A 17,294-nucleotide genomic window follows, 5' to 3' on the forward strand; every position below is an offset into this window, starting at 1 on the left:
TATTTAACAAATGGTGGCTGGGTAAACTGGCTGGCAACCTGTAGAAGATTGAAACTGGACCCACACCTTTCACCATTAACTAAGATAGACTCTCACTGGATAAAAGATTTAAACTTAAGACATGAAACTATAAAAATACTTGAAGAAAGGGCAGGGAAAACTCTTGAAGGAATCGGCCTGGGTGAATATTTTATGAGGAGGACTCCCCGGGCAATTGAAGCAGTATCAAAAATAAACTACTGGGACCTGATCAAACTAAAAAGCTTCTGCACAGCCAAGAACATAGTGAGTAAAGCAAGCAGACAGCCCTCAGAATGGGAGAAAATATTTGCAGGTTATACCTCCGATAAAGGTCTAATAACCAGAATCCACAGAGAACTCAAACGTATTAACAAAAAAAGAACACGTGACCCCATCTCAGGGTGGGCAAGGGACTTGAAGAGAAACTGCTCTAAAGAAGACCAACGCAAGATCTACAAACACATGAAAAAAAGCTCATCATCCTTAATCATCAGAGAAATGCAAATCAAAACTACTTTGAGATATCACCTAACCCCAGTCAGAGTAGCCCACATAACAAAATCCCAAAACCAGAAATGTTGGCGTGGATGTGGAAGAAAGGGCACACTTCTACATTGCTGGTGGGAATGCCCACTAATACTCTCTTTCCTCATCCAAAGGATGTTTGGAGAATACTTAGAGACCTAAAAATAGACCTGCCATTCGATCCTATAATTCCTTTACTAGGTTTATACCCAGAAGACCAAAAGTCACAATATAACAAAGACATCTGTACCAGAATGTTTATTGCAGCCCAATTCATAATTGCTAAGTCATGGAAGAAGCCCAAGTGCCCATCGACCCACGAATGGACTAGCAAATTGTGGTACATGTATACCATGGAATATTATGCAGCCTTAAAGAAAGATGGAGGCTTTACCTCTTTCATGTTTACATGGATGGAGCTGGAACATATTCTTCTTAGCAAAGTATCTCAGGAATGGAAGAAAAAGTATCCAATGTACTCAGCCCTACTATGAAGCTAAATTATAGCTTTCACATGAAGACTATAACCCAACTATAGCACAAGACTATGGGGAAAGGGCCAAGGAAGGGGAAGGGAGGGGGGAGGTTTTGGTGGAGGGAAGGTAATGGGTGGGGCCACATCTATGGTGCATCTTAGAATGGGTACAGGCAATTGCACTAATGTACACAGCTATGATTTAACAATAAAAAAAAAAAAAAAAGAAAGTCATGGAAAGACCAAGGAAGTGTTCCAGACTAAAGAAGTTAGTAAAATAACAACCAAATACAGTGGTTCTAAACTGAATTCTTTTGCTATAAAAGCCTTATTGAAACAACTGCCAAAATTTGAGCTGGTTCTCAGTATTAGATAGCAGCAATGAATCAATTTTAATTTCCTTATTCTTAACTTTATATTGTGATTATACAGAAGAATGTCTTTACTTGTAGGAAATACACTCTAGAGTACTCAAGGGTGATGGAGTATCAGGTTAACAACTTCCTTTCAAATGGTTCAGGAGAAAAGGTTATGCTTTCAATTTATCTCCAATTTTGTGACAAGATTTTTAAAAGCTAGAACAAAAAATAAATCTACGAAGTAGACAATTGGTCAATTAACAATCTTTCCATATCCAGTAACCATGAATGAAAAGCTTCTATATAGGCTCAGCACCCATAGCTCAGTAAGTAGGGTGCCAGCCACATATGCCCAGGCTGGCGGTTCAAGCCTGACCTGGGACTGCTAAACAATAACAACTGCAACCAAAAAATAGTTGAGCATTGTGGCCGGCACCTGTAGTCCCAGCTGCTTGGGAGGCTGAGGCAAGAGAATCTCTTAAGCCCAAGAGTTTGAGGTTGCTGTGAGCTGTGACACTATAGCACTCTACTGAGGGTAACAAAGTGAGACTGTCTCAGAAAAAAAAAAAAGAAAAAGAAAAGCTTCAATATATAATTGTAGATACTACTATCACTAAATATGTATCCTTATGTCAGCTGAATTGCTATACATCTCTGTCTTTTTTTCTTTTCTGTGTAAACAGAGTTTCACTATGTTGCCCAGGCTGGTCTCAAACTCCTGGCCTGAAGTTATCCTGCCTTAACCTTCCAAAGTTCTGGAATTACAGGTTTGAGCCACTGCACCCAGCTGTGCATATATCATTAAGTGTATCTATATATCAATAAAGAAATGAATAAATTTTGTTGGCTTTCTCTGAAATATTCACCAAGTTCACTCAACATGATAAAGGAGATTTGAAATTGAGAATTATATATTTCTACTATAGAGAACACTATTATGTTTTCTATAAGATCTCAAAAAATCACAATTATTAGAGCTGAAGAAAATTCAGTCAAGCAATTATTAATCCATTCTCTCATCCTGCCCACAGGTAAATTTCCAGATAAGGCAAAAGAATCTCGCTAACTTCTCACTTCACTTAGCAAGATTAAAATAGCATAAAGCAAGCCAGACGTAGTGGCTGTCGCCTATAATCCTAGCACTCAGGGGAGGCCAAGGCGGGCAAATCGCTTGTGCTAATGGGTTTGAGACCAGCCAGAGCAAGAGCGAGACCCCATCTCTTAAAAAAAAAAGTAGAGCATTGTGGCAGGTGCCTGCAGTTCCAGCTACTTGGGAGGCTGAGGCAAGAGGATCATGTGAGCCCAAGAGTTTGAGGTTGCTATGAACTGTGATGCCATAGCACTCTACCAACGGTGACAAAGTGAGACTCTGTCTCAATATATAAATAAATAAATAAATAAATAAATAAAATAGCATGAAATTCTAATGTTCTATGACACTACAGGATGACTAATCAATAACAATAATATTAATATATCATGTAGCATGTAGTTTTACATAGATAGGATGTTGAATGTTCCCAACACAAAGAAATGACGAATGTTAGATGATGTATATACTAATTACCCTGATCTCTGTAACTCATGATATGTAAAATTATTATTTGTCCATTAAGAAGTAAAATAAAATTTAAAAATTGTCCAACAAAAAAACAAAAATAGAATACCATAGAATAAGTATCGGCAAACTTTTCTCTGAAGGGCCAGAGAATAAATATTTCAGGTTTGTGAGCCATCATGTCTCTGTCACACTACTTAGCTCTACTGTTGTAGCACAAAAGGTACCACACACAATATGTAAACAAATGTAAAATGTGTTCCAAAAAAACTTTATTTATAAAACAGGCAACAGTGCTTTGCTTTGGCAGCACATCTACTAAAAAAAAAATAAAATTGGAACTATAAAACAGGCAACACGCTATATTCCTCCCATGGGTCAAAGTTTACCAATCACATTAAAAAAAAAAAAAAATTAAGTCAAAAAAAGTATTAAAAAACAAAAATGCCCACAAATTCTATCTATTTTTGTATATAAGCACCTTCACAAGATTACTTTGTAGCTCTTCCCACCAAGAAGTGAATGCTACCCCTTGAATTTGGGTTTGGTCATGTGATTTGCTTTTGGTGACTGGAATACCAGCAAGCTACCTGAACAAAGATTCACAAAGCATTTGTACATTAAGAGTTTGTTCTCAATAAATGAATAAATTAATTAATTAAATGTTTATTCTCCTGCTACTCTTAGAACCTTGAAGCCACCAGAGAAATCAGTATTAGCCTGATAGATGAAATATATACACCTCATAGTCCCAGCTAACTGCCAATCAACTCCCTGAAGCAGAGCTGCCTTGCTCACTTGTAGCTGACCTGCAGCTGACCATAAACACATGAGTGGATCAGCTAAGATCAGCAGAAGAAATGCTCAGCTAAGCCTAGCCTAAACTGCTGACCTCCAGAATAGTAACCTAAATAAATGGTTTGTTAAATAGCAGTAGAATAACTAATTATTTGTGTGTGTCTACATATTAGACAGCAGGCAAAATAAATGTATCAGGGGTTGATACTGAGGGGATACTTGAATTAAGGACTAATATTAATAATTTAAGTATACATTCTAGTGTTTCCAAATTTTCTCTAATAAACAGATAATTGTTTATATTCAGAAAAAAATGTTATTTAAAAAGGCAAAATTCAGTTCAACATAAAAATTATTTTTCAGCCAGGCATGGTGGCTCATGCCTGTACAACACACCTGTACTTTGGGAGGCTGAGGCGTAAGGATCACTTGAGCCCAGAAATTAGAGACCAGCCTGGGCAACATGGTGAGATTCTGTCCCCACAAAAAAATTTAAATTAGTGGGAGATAGTGGTGCATGCCTGAGTCTACTCAGGAGGCTGAGGCAAGATCATTTGAGTCCAGGAGTTAGAGGTTATAGTGAGCTATATGATTATGCCACTGCACCCCAGCCTGGACAACAGAATGAGACTCTGTCTCTTAAAAAAAAAAAATGCATTTTTCATTATTCCACTAAATATGGAATCTAAAAATATGAACTTTCTTGACCTGATGTATTTGAACAAATTGACAGATTTTAAGTTCTAACAGAGAGTCTGAGGTTGAAAATTCCAGATAGAAAGCTAAGCAAATATAGCAAGACAAATAAGTATTAGCACCAGAAAAAAATAAATCCTGGTTTGAGAAAAACCTTTAATCAGCTTTAAATTATATTTATGGAATTACAATAATTTAAACAAGAAATACTGAGAGGCTAAGGGGGAGAAGTAATGAAAAAGGTAGAAAGGACAGTAGGAAGGCAAAAGAAAGTCTAAAATCAAAAATTCAAGAAAAAGCAAAATAAGCATGTTACTTTTTAAAAATATAGATAAATATCAGAATAAATAGGTACAATATTTAAAAGTTACTGACTTCAAATAGTAACAACTGGTGAAGAATGGAACTAGGGCAGGGGTATACTGATTTTTTGTTTGAAGCCAAGTAGAACTCTGTCACTCTTATTCTTTGAAAAGCATAAAAGTTTAAAGGGGAAAAAAGGTTCAGAAATCAATCCAAGTATATGTAACAACTTAGTATATGATAATACCAAAAATTCAAAACAGGAAAAATTATTCTTTCAGTGACACTGGGACATTGATCACTTATTTGAGAAGCATAATTAGAGCTTGAGCTCAGACATATATTAAAGTAAACGCCATTATAAAAATATAAAATAAATATAAAACTAGAAAAGAATTATGAAAATATCTTGCAAATTTATAGAAAAACATCTAGAAAGATTCTTTTTTTTCTAATTTAAGAGAAGTTTAATATTTTTTTCTTTCAAAAAAAACCCTATTATTTAGGATCGTCAAAAGGTAGAAACAACCCCAGTATCCATCATTGGATGCATATAGTATAACATATGAATTCATGCAGATGGGCGTTGTGGCAGGCGCCTGTAGTCCCAGCTACTTTGGAGGCTGAGGCAAGAGAATGGCTTAAGCCCAAGAGTTTGAGATTGCTGTGAGCTGTGACACTACAGCACTCTACAGAGGGAGACATAGTGAGACTCTGTCTCAAAACAAACAAACATATAAATTCATGGATACAGTTTCTTTTCTTCTTCTTCTTTTTTTTTTTTTTTTCACTTTATCGCCCTGGGTAGAGTTGTGGCATCACAGCTCACAACGAACTCTAACTCCTGGGCTTAGACGATTCTCTTGCCTAAGACTCCCGGTAGTTGGGACTATAGGCACCTGCCACAACGCCCAGCTATTTTTTTGTTGCAGTTTGGCTGGGCCGGGTTTGAACCGGCTACCCTCAGTATATGAGGCAGGCGCCCTACCCAGTGAGCCACAGGTGCCACCCTACAGTTTCTTTTCTGATGGAAAAGTTTTGAAAATAGTGATAATGGTTAACACCATGAATGTACTTAATATCACTCAATTGTAAAAATGGTTAAAACAGAAAATTTTATGATATATAGTTTTTACCACAAAAAAGAAAAGAAACTCTATTGTGTAGTTTTGGAGCTCATGATAGGGTTGAGTAATCTAGTTTTCCTGCTCAAAAAACAGTCTAATGTGTTCCAAAGGAATAATAAAAAGAAGAAAGATATGAACTTACATCCCAATTACTGAGTATAAGACCCAGACAGTATTCAAGAATATAGCAATTTTCAGTTAAATAGATGCTCATTAGCATGTAAAATAAGATTTTTGGAGTCATCAGTTCATTCTCAATGCAAGAAACTCAATCTAAACACATCTTCAAAAATGAGTTCCTCTGGGTCCTCTAGATGGTGACAGTTTCTCAGATTCTCAAAAGTGTTCGTGTTCGGTGACAATTCCTCAGATTCTTTTGGGAAGCAGAAAAGGAGATGTGATTAATATAAAGAATAACATTTAATTTTTAATCTGTACTTGGTTCATACTGTTAAAGGTTTTTCAAAAAAATGTGAACTGCAGGCAGCACCTATGGCTCAGTGAGTAGGGCGCCAGCCCCATATACTAAGGGTGGCGGGTTCAAACCCAGCCCTGACCAAACTGCACCAAAAAATAGCTGGGCATTATGGTGGACACCTATGGTCCCAGCTACTCGGGAGGCTGAGGCAACAGAATAGCTTAAGCCCAAGAGTTGGAGGTTGCTGTGAGCTGTGACAGCACAGCCCTCTACAGAGGGCAACAAGGTGAAATTCTGTCTCTTAAAAAAAAAAAAAAAGAAAGAAATGTGAATTGTTTTTTCTTTTATTTAATTTTTTAAAGTTTTAGGGGTTAGGGGTGGCACCTGTGGCTCAGTGAGTAGGGCGCCAGCCCCATATACTGAGGGTAGTGGGTTCAAAGCCAGCCCCAGCCAAAATGCAACAAAAAAAATAGCTGGGCGATGTGGTGGGCCCCTGTAGTCCCAGCTACTCGGGAGGCTGAGGCAAAAGAATCACCTAAGCCCAAGAGCAGGAGGTTGCTGTGAGCTGTGACACTATAGCACTCTACTGAGGGCGACAAAAAAAAAAATAATAATAAATAATAAAATAAAATTTTAGGGGTCATAAGTGTTTGTTACATGGATGCATTGTATCATGCTGAAGTTTACTAGAATAGTGTACATTGTACCTAATAGGTAGATTTTTATTTCTTTTCCCACCCTTACCCAAATTACTCACAATACTTTTTTTAAATTGAGTTTAAAATTTCCTTTGGTTCTTTAGTAGATAAAATACACAAAATGTTTAAAAGTTGCATAACAATGGGGGGCTGTCAGGGACTGACCCCACCATGGTTTTGTTATTGTATATTTATTACAGGAGTTGCAATTTCACTGTTTATGACTTTGGTTACTAGACCCTTACTCACCCATCCGTGACACTCACATGTCAGCATTCTTGGACTAACTGCTTAAAAGATTTTTAATGCCAGACAAGTTGAATATTAAAACTTATTTTTTTCTTACACATTAATTTTGTTTTTCCTCACCAGCTAACAAGAATAAAAATTTCTCTCCTTTTCCCCATTTATAATCTAGGAATTTCTATTCACTCGATTTTAGAACAAGGCTCAAATCATGGTTCCACCATTTACCTACAATATCACGAAAGTCAGATAAATCATCTAGTATCATTGAGCTTCAATTTTCTTACTTATAAGATGAGCCTATTACCTGCTCTCTTTTCATAATAATGTTAATATAAAAAAAAAATGAGAGAACATATAAATTTTTTGGTATAAGTATATATTTCAAAAAACTATCATTAACTCTTCAAGAAATACAGGTTATTATTTTTAAGTATTTGATACATAATAGGTTTCAAATCTTTTGCTGCCTTGAATAAATTATATATTTCAACTAGTAATATTATTTAACTTATTTCCATAATAGTTACAGAAATCAAGTTATTTCTAATCTTTTGTTCATATTAAGTGCCAATTTACCTCTTAGTCTCTGAAATCATTATTTAGTTTTAAAAATATTTTTTTAAACTTGTATTATGTCATCTGTCTTCAATACTTTCATATCCTATAGATGTGAATAAAAGTGGTATAAGCTAAATGACAGTGATGAATCATTCATTTCCATAACTCTGGCCACTGTAAAAATTCATTTATTCAATAAGTTGACAAGTATCTACTAGGTGCAGGCTGTGTGACAGATGCTGGTTATAAAAAAAGCAGAGAAAAGAGACATAATTCTTGTCCTTATGACCAGCTTGTCAAAAAGGCAAATGAAACAAAACAAAACAATTATACCTACAACTAAATATATAATCATAAACTTTGGAGGATAGACTTGTTGAGATATTAAAAGAGGAGCTATTTACCTACATAGTACCGTATATAATATGACCTGTGACAGTATAAAAAGATCATCTGGAAGAGTTTATTCAGAGACAGAATAGTAAGGAAGTTGAGAAGATCAACTCTAAGACCAGACTGTTGGGTTTTAAACTAACTTCTACTCATCAGCTTTGTGACATGTGCCTCAATTTCCTCATGTATTATATAATTGGGATTTATTATTAATATCATCACCATAGAGTTGTTATAAGGACTGAGTTAAATTCTTTTATTTTGATAACTGTCAAACCCAAAGTAAGTTAACAGAACTTGACAGTAAGCATTAATCCACATAAACCTGTATTTGCCAAGTGAATAAATATTTCTGAAGTGTTTAGAAGAGTATCTGGCACATAGCAAGCATCATATCATCATATGTATTCAGTTATCTTAAACATTTAAATCAAAAGTAAATTAAAACTAAGAAAATGACTTGTAAAATACTTTTCATAGAAAATTCATTATTTTCCCCTGAGATTCTAAAGAACATGAAAGAGAGAGAGAGGAGAATGAAGGAAGGGAAGGAGGAAGATAAAGGAAGAGGAAAGATAGGGTGGGAGAGGAAGAAAAAGGAAAAACACAGCCTGAAATCTCCCCAACGTGAGCACTTTATCAGGTCAACAGTGCACTCTGCTGGACCCAAGTGTCTTTTACACACCAGGCCCAAGTAATGAATTAAAATATGCTACTCCTACATTACATCAAATATAATTACTTTTATTAAAGTATATAGAGAATATTAGCATTTATTTAATGAATAAATTAAAAGATATAAGCATAAGAATGTGTCTGTAAGAATAACTTGCCCAATAAATCTAGAGAAAATGATTATGAATGCTGGAACAATAGAATGTCTGAATGTTAATAACATTGCGTTCTAAAAAAACAAAATGTTTTTCTTTCTTTTTTTTTTTTTTTTTGTGGTTTTGGGCCAGGGCTGGGTTTGAACCTGCCACCTCCAGCATATGGGACTGGCGCCCTACTCCTTGAGCCACAGGCGCCGCCTTCTTTTTTTTTTTTTTTTTTTTTGAGACAGAGCCTCAAGCTGTCACCCTAGGTAGAGTGCCGTAGCATCACAGCTCACGGCAACCTCCAATTCCTGACTCAAGCAATTCTCCTGCCTCTGCCTCCCATGTAGCTGGGACTACAGGCACCCGCCACAACACCTGGCTATTTGTTGGTTGCAGCTGTCATTGTTGTTTGGCAGGCCCGGGCTGGATTCGAACCTGCCAGCTCAGGTGTATGTGGCTGGAGCCTTAGCCACTTGAGCCGCAGGTGCCAAGTGTTTTTCTAAACTATATTTTCACTATGTAAAGACTGATATAGAACAAGATCTTTGACACATGAATTACTACTATCAGGAAATTAATTTAAAATGAAAGGACAGGGAATAAGCATTGGACACTGGAAATTAGTCCCATCACAGAAGGTACTGACACTATTTTCTGATTGGAAAAAGAGAGAAAAAGACTAGAGATGATAGGAAGATAGAAAAACAACTAATTATTCCATTCCATAGGTTGGAAACTAAATTATTTGAATAAAAACTAAGATAATTTAAAAGAAAAGCTATGTCAAATTCAGAAGAAAAAAATCATTAAATGAATTTATCATTTTACAGCAAAAATTTGTCAAAAATAGCATTAACACAGTTTTGAAAAACATAAAGACTAACGTTTATACCTTTGTAGGAATAAGAGAACTACACCATTAATTTATGAATCCAGGTAACTTTTTTTTCTTTTTTTGAGACAAAGTCTCACTTTGGCATAATCATAGCTCACTGTAACCTTGAATTCCTAAGCTCAAATGATTCTCCTGCCTTAGCTACCCAAGTAGCTAGGACTACAGGCACAAGCCACAACACCCAGCTAATTTTTTAATTTTTTATAGAGATAGGGTATTTATTCAAAGGAAAAGATATCAGTATATAGCAGAAATACCTGTACCCCATGTTTGCTGCAGCACTATTCACAATAGCCAAAACATGAAATCAATCCAAATGACCACTAATAGGTAGATAAAGAAAATGTGGTATATACTAGAACACTATAAGCCATGAAAAATAAAATCCTGTCATTTGAGGCAACAAATAAGTCAAGCATAGGCAAATAAATACCGCATGTTCTCACTGGTGTGAGAGCTAAAAAATTTTTAGCTCATAAAGGTAGAGCAGAATTGTGGTTATTAGAAGTTCAGACGGGGCAGGGGAGAATAGGAAGAGGCTGGTTAACAAATACAAAATTACACCTATATAGGAGGAATAAGTTCTAGTGTTCTATACACTATAGGATAAATATGATTAACAATAATTTATATTTTCAAAAGGCTAGATGAGAGGATTTTCAATGTTCACAACACAAATGACAAATACTTGAGGTTATGGATATGCTAAATAGCCTGATTTGATCATTACACATTGCGTACATGCATTGAATATCATTCTTCCTCCCATAAATATGTACAATTATTATGTGTCAACTATAAATAAAAGAAAAACATATAAGTACTAAAAATATGTAATATTATATATTATTGTTAAAGAACAAATATGTACCATTGCTGCTATGGAGGCTACTTCTACTACCACTTACCACTTTAACTCTAAGATATGCCGGGTATACTCTAAGTACTTCATAGGTATTAACTTGTTGAATCCTCACAACAGTCCTGTGAGATAAGTACTATTATTAACCCCATTTAACAAATGGGGAAACTTAAATACCAAGATTTTAAAACTTAATTAAGGTTACACAGACAATAAAGAGCAGAGCTGTGATTAAAATCCAGTTTCAAGATATGGAAACAACCTAAGTGTCCCTCAAGGGATGAATGGATAAAGGAATAGTGATAAAATACATAAAATGGAAGAACAGTCGTATAAAAGGAGGTTCCATCATTTCCAACAATATCTATGAACCTAGAGGGATATTAGGCTAAGTGAAATAGGCCAGATAGAGAAAGAAAAATACTACATGATATCATTTACATGTGGAATCTACTCAAGTTAGATATATGCAGGCAGAAAATAGAATAGGGGTTACCAGAGGTGGGGATGTGGGGAATATGGGACAATGTTGGTCAAAGGGTAAAAAGTTGCAGTTATGCAAGACGAATCAAGTCAAGAGATGTAATGAACAGCATGATAACTACAGTTAATACTACTACACTATACAACGGAACTTTGCTAAGAAAAAACAAACAGCAACTATGTGAGGAGACGGATATGTTAATTAGCTTGACTATAGTAATAATTTCACTATGTGTATGTATATTAAACATCAAGTTGTACACCAAAAGTATATGTACTTTTTATCTAAAAAAAAAAAAAAGCACTGTGGGTCCAAAAACCATTCTCTTAACCAGTAAAATCAACAACAAAAGAAATCCTAAAAATAAAAAATCTATCTCACGCAGTTTACTCTATACTTGACTTCTTTGTCCTTGAGCTCCTATATATTCCTTTCCTTATCTTCATGTTGGAATACTGCTTGTATGGCTCTAGGATTTCAGAGGCATTTTAGAGAGAATATATAATAAAGTGACTATGGCATTTGCCAGATCATCAGACTGCCTAGACAGAATTTAGCTCTATTATTTACTCATTTTGTGATCTTAGGCAAGTTACCTACTTCTCAGTTTCCTTATCTGTAAAATGAGAATAGCAATAATATCTGCCTCATAGTCATTTTAAGAATTCAGTAAGATTTTGTAAACATATCTATTGAGTAACTTGTATATGGCATATGCTATTCTAGGCATCAAGGATACACATGGAAAAGACTGACATTACAGGCTTGGTGCCCATAGCACAGTGGTTACGACACAGCCACATGTACCAAGGCTGACGGGTTTGAACCCGGCCTGGGCCAGCTAAACAACAATGACAACTGCAACAAAAAAATAGCCGGGCGTTCTGGCGGGTGCCTGTAGTCCCAGCTACTTGAAAGGCTGAGGCAAGAGAATCACTTGAGCCCAAGAGTTTGAGGTTGCTGTGAGCTGTGATGCCACTGCACTTTACTGAGGGCAACACAGTGAGACTGTCTCAAAAAGAAAAAGAAAATGATATTACATTCTAACCAGGTAGATAGATAGTAAATAAGTAACAAATTTGGATAATAGTAAGCTTATGAAGAAAATAAGATACTATGAAAGAAAATGAATGAGAAAACATTGGCAAAACAATGTACAACACACATTACGATGATCGCATTATGGTGATTGACAATTTACATTAGAAGTTTCTAGGGCGGCGCCTGTGACTCAAGGAGTAGGGCGCTGGTCCCATATGCTGGAGGTGGCGGGTTCAAACCTAGCCCCGGCCAAAAAAAAAAAAAAAAAAAGAAGTTTCTAGATGATTTCTCCAACTATAATGCAAATTAAATCTATAGTAACTGAAAAAAATCTGTGGTTGCCTGGGAATGGGGGAACAGGGCAGAAATTAAGGTCCATTGGTCTATCCTGCACTTAGGATGGATCTTCTGCAGGAATCATGTTGTGATATCGTGTACTGGTCATTTGTGAATGATATTTAGTTCACTGAGTTTCAGTTCACTGAGTTTAACAGATTGTACAAATGCTTACATTATTTACAATATTAAAAAGTCATATTCTGTAATGTCACCACCAATTTCATCAGAAAACTGTCAAGCTCACAGTGGTGTATACTAATTTTTCAACATTCTGATTTTTACTTAAAAGCTCAAATTTTATCATGTTCACTTTATTATCAAGAATTGCCATAGTTAGCATGTAATTCATTCTTTCAAGTAAAAATGATGTTCCATGGAAAAAAGTGGTTAGTTTAGTTCATAATTCAAACTATCTTGCAAGTGTTTTTCCTCAAGACAAAATCATCTTTTATATGCAAAATTTTTTATGAAGACTAGTCATTTCTTTTCATAGAATATTAAAAATCCAAAGGATTGAGATTTATTTTATTATTTCTTCATTTATTTTAGTTTAAAGACAGGATCTCACTCTGTCACCCAGGTTGGAGTGCAGTACAATGGTATGATCCTAGCTCATTATAACCTCAAACTCCTGGGTTCAAACGATCCTCTGCCTGAGCCTCCCCAGTAGCAAGGTTACAAGCACATGCCACCACTATTGCCTAATGTTTCTATTTTCTGTAAAGACAGGGGCTGGCTATATTGCCCAGGCTAATCTCAAACTCTGGGCCACAAATGAGTCTCCTGCTTTGGCCTCCCAAAGTGCTGGGTTTTCACAGGCATGAAGCACCATGCCCAGCCATGAAGGGTTGAGATTTAATAAAATTAGTAATTTCTACTGCTTCCTGAAAGACATTCTTAAATGAAACTGACTTTATTTATTTTATTATTAAATCATAGCTGTGTACATTAATGCAATCATGGGGCACCATACACTGGTTTTATAGACTGTTTGACACATTTTCATCACACTGGTTAACATAGCCTTCCTGGCATTTTCTTAGTTGTTGTGTTAAGACATTTACATTCTACATTTACTAAGTTTCACATATACCCTTGTAAGATGCACCGCAGGTGTACTGACTTTATTTTTTAACTGTGACTAAATGACAGTGAAAAAAGTTACTATTGCTGGGCATTGTGGCGGATGCCTGCGGTCCCAGCTACTCAGGAGGGTGAGGCAAGAGAATCGCCTAAGCCCAAGAATTGGAGGTTGCTGTGAGCTGTGATACCATAGCACTCTACCGAGGGCAACAAAATGAGACTCTGTCTCTAAAAAAAAAAAAAAAAAAAAGAAAAAGAAAAAAGTTACTGTTGATACAGGATGGAAAACTAAGCTCAATGGAATACACCTGTAGTCCCAGATACTTGGGAGAATGGAGGAGGAGGTTCACTGGACAATGGCTTGAACTGAGAAGTTTGAAGCTACCATGAGCTAGGATTGCACCACCCAACACCAGGCTGAGCAACAGAATAAGACCCCACCTCTAAAAAATATAGATTCTAAAAGGTAGAACAGAAGAAAAAAGAACTTTGAGATCTCTCTCTAGTCCAGTTCTCTCATTTTATATGTAAGAAACTGAAGAACGGAGAAAATAGGGTTTACCATCTCATACATTAGTTAGTGAAGATGCGACAGCATTTAGGACCTCTGAGTTTTCTAGTGCTCTTTGTCTTAACATATACTATTCTTCCTCTATTTTTCTTTTTTTTTGGAAACAGCACCTCACTCTATCACCTTGGATAGGGTGCCCTGGCATCATAGCTCACAGCAACCTCAAACTCTTAAGGCTCAAGCTACTCCCTTTTTTTTTTTTTAAGACAGAGCCTCAAGCTGTCACCCTGGGTAGAGTGTCGTGGCATCACAGCTCACAGCAACCTCCAACTCCTGGGCTTAAGCAATTCTCTTGCCTCAGCCTCCCAAGTAGCCGGGACTACAGGTGCCTGCCACAACGCCCAGCTATTTTTTGGTTATAGTTGTCATTGTTTGGCAGGCCCAGGCTGGATTCGAACCCACCAGCTCTGGTGTATGTGGCTGGCACTTTAGCTGCTTGAGCTACAGGTGCTCAGCCCTCAAGCTACCCTCCTACCTCAGCCTCCCAAGTAGCTGGGACCATAGGCGCCAGCCAAAACACCTGGCTAGTTTTTCTATTTTTAGTAGAGATAGGGGTTTTACTTTTGCTCAGGCTGGCATCAAACTCCTGAGCTCAAGCAATTCACCGGCCTCAGCCTCCCAAAGTGCTAGGATTACAGGTATGAGTCACTGCACCCAGCTTTCTTCCTCTTTTTTCAAAAATGGATTTAAAAAGTTTCGAATCTTCTTTCTATATGTTTAAACTAAATAATGGCATAAATACATACATTTTGTGGAGAAAAGAAGTTTATTTTTCCTAAAGGAGATTTGGGATCCATGGTCTTTCCAGAAGCAACTTTTGCATCCAAATGGTGCCCTTCCTTTTCAAAACAATGACGTTTTCTAATCTGTAAACACAGAACCAAAATGAAGTTTAACATAAACTAAAAGTTTGACAGGCTAGTTATTCTCCAACATCAAAAGAGCTCTAGGGATTTTCTTCTGCATCCAAAAACAAAAAGACTTTCTAAATGGCAATGATCAAATAATTTTTCAAAAGCACAAACATGATCAGGAGTCTTTGGGAGGCTGAGTCAGGAGGAACCCTTAAGGCCAGGAGTCTGAGACCAACCTGGACAACAAAATGAGATCCCGTCTCTACAAAAAGTTTTAAAAAAATTTAATTAGTGTGATCGACCATGCCTTGTAGTTCCGGCTACTCAGGGGGCTGAGGTGGGAAGATTACGTAAGCCCGTAAGTTCTGAAGTTACCATGAGCTATAATTCCACCACTGCACTCCTCCCTGAGTGACAGAGTGAGACTGTCTCAAAACAAAACAAAACAAAAAACAAAACATAAATAATCACCCCATTATAACACTTAAATAAATAAAATATAATAACTCATGAATCCTAACCAAAATAACTTTAATAAAGGACGTATCAAAATTACAGTATTGTAAAATGCTCTTCCCATAAAATAGTCCCACCATATGGACATCCAGAATAGTACTACAGCAAAGACCTATCATATATCTAACTGGAAAATAAGTCAAAATTTAAGCATAATTCTACATTAAAATGAACTCAATAAAATATTTAAATGTAAACGGTGATGACTGCCTACCTGATGGGATGAATTATTTGATTACTATTACTACTACTACTAGATGTGACAAACCAACTTGTCTTCCATTAAATTTCCTTCATAAGTTCTACTAAGTATTCTTTCCAAACTATATATATGCTTTTTCCAACTTACCAAAGACCTATTTACTAAAGTTACAAGGAGAAAAAAAAAAAAAAAAAGCATTTCTACTGATAATACCATTCTTACCAAAAATGAAATAAGAACCATGAAGTCAGGGAATGTTTTACCTTGAGCTCTACCACATGACATGCAATTCTATGTACATATTTGGGGGAGAAGGGGAAGGATTGGAATCTCTTTAGATTAATACTCATTTGTAATAAAATAGCTCATTCTTTTGTAAGACCAAAGTTTAATTATAGAAATTAATGAATATTGCAAGTGAGGCCAGGGGCAGTAGCTCATGCCTATAAATCCTAGCACTCCGGGAGGCCCCTTGAGCTCAGGGGTTCAATACCAGCCTGAGCAAGACTAAGACTCTGTGTCTACTAAAAATAGAAAAAATTAGCTGAGTGTTGTGGCAAGCACCTGTAGCTCCATCTACTCGGAAGGCTGAGACAGGAGGCTTGCTTGTACCCAGAAGTTTGAGGTTACTGTGAACTAGGCTGTAGCCCTGACCTTCTAACTTGGGCAACAGAGTAAGACTCTGTCTCGAAATAAATAAATAAATAAATTCCAAGTAGAACAGTTAAACTGCATATGGATGCAAACACCTTTAGTATAGTCAACTAAAAGTACCTAATTGCTTACCTACAAATAACACACTAATTAATAATCATCTTTTTTATCTGTAATCAAATCTATTAAAATCTCTGCCTCTCTACCTCACTGCCATGAATTCTGGGGAAACATTGTGTCTATCCATGAGAAGTAAATTTCATTTAAAATTTCTGGTAATTCAACTCACTTGTAATTTTTAGAAATATACATATTTTATCATGTAATGGTCTTCTAAGCTCAATAAGTAAAAATAAACCAGGCCAGGTGCAATGGCTCATACCTATAATCCTAGCATACTGGGAGGCCTGGGGGAAAAGGTTTGCTTTAAGATAGGAATTTGAGATCAGCCAGGGCAAGAGCAAGACCCCATCTCTACAAAAAATAGAAAACTAAGCCAAGGGTGGTAGCATGCATCTGTTGTCCCAGCTACTTAGGAGGCCAAGGCAGGAGAACCACTTAAACCCAGGAGTCTGAGGTTGCATTGAGCTATAATGACACTACTGCACTCTATCCTAGACAACAGAGTGAGATGATATCGTTAAGCAAATGTTTCACTGTCAAATTTCTCCTATGTAAAAAGCACCATGCAGTTTTACTATGGATAGTCCACTGTAATAGCAAACTTTTTTATAACAAATATCTACACAAAATGAAATTACAACAAATAACCATTTACTCTACAGCTATGTCATAAC

General features: G+C 36.3%; 1 protein-coding gene across 1 annotated transcript in view; it reads right to left on the reverse strand.

The window, feature by feature from the left end:
- The window catches only part of BRIP1 (BRCA1 interacting helicase 1), a 246,786-nt gene that overhangs the window by 197,298 nt on the left and 32,194 nt on the right, over positions 1-17,294 (reverse strand). The window contains exon 6 of the mRNA XM_053569091.1: positions 15,018-15,137. Coding sequence (XP_053425066.1) covers positions 15,018-15,137 — 120 coding nt within the window. The remainder of the gene's footprint in view (positions 1-15,017; positions 15,138-17,294) is intronic.

Source organism: Nycticebus coucang, chromosome 18, assembly GCF_027406575.1.
Source record: "Nycticebus coucang isolate mNycCou1 chromosome 18, mNycCou1.pri, whole genome shotgun sequence".
NCBI lineage: Eukaryota > Metazoa > Chordata > Mammalia > Primates > Lorisidae > Nycticebus > Nycticebus coucang.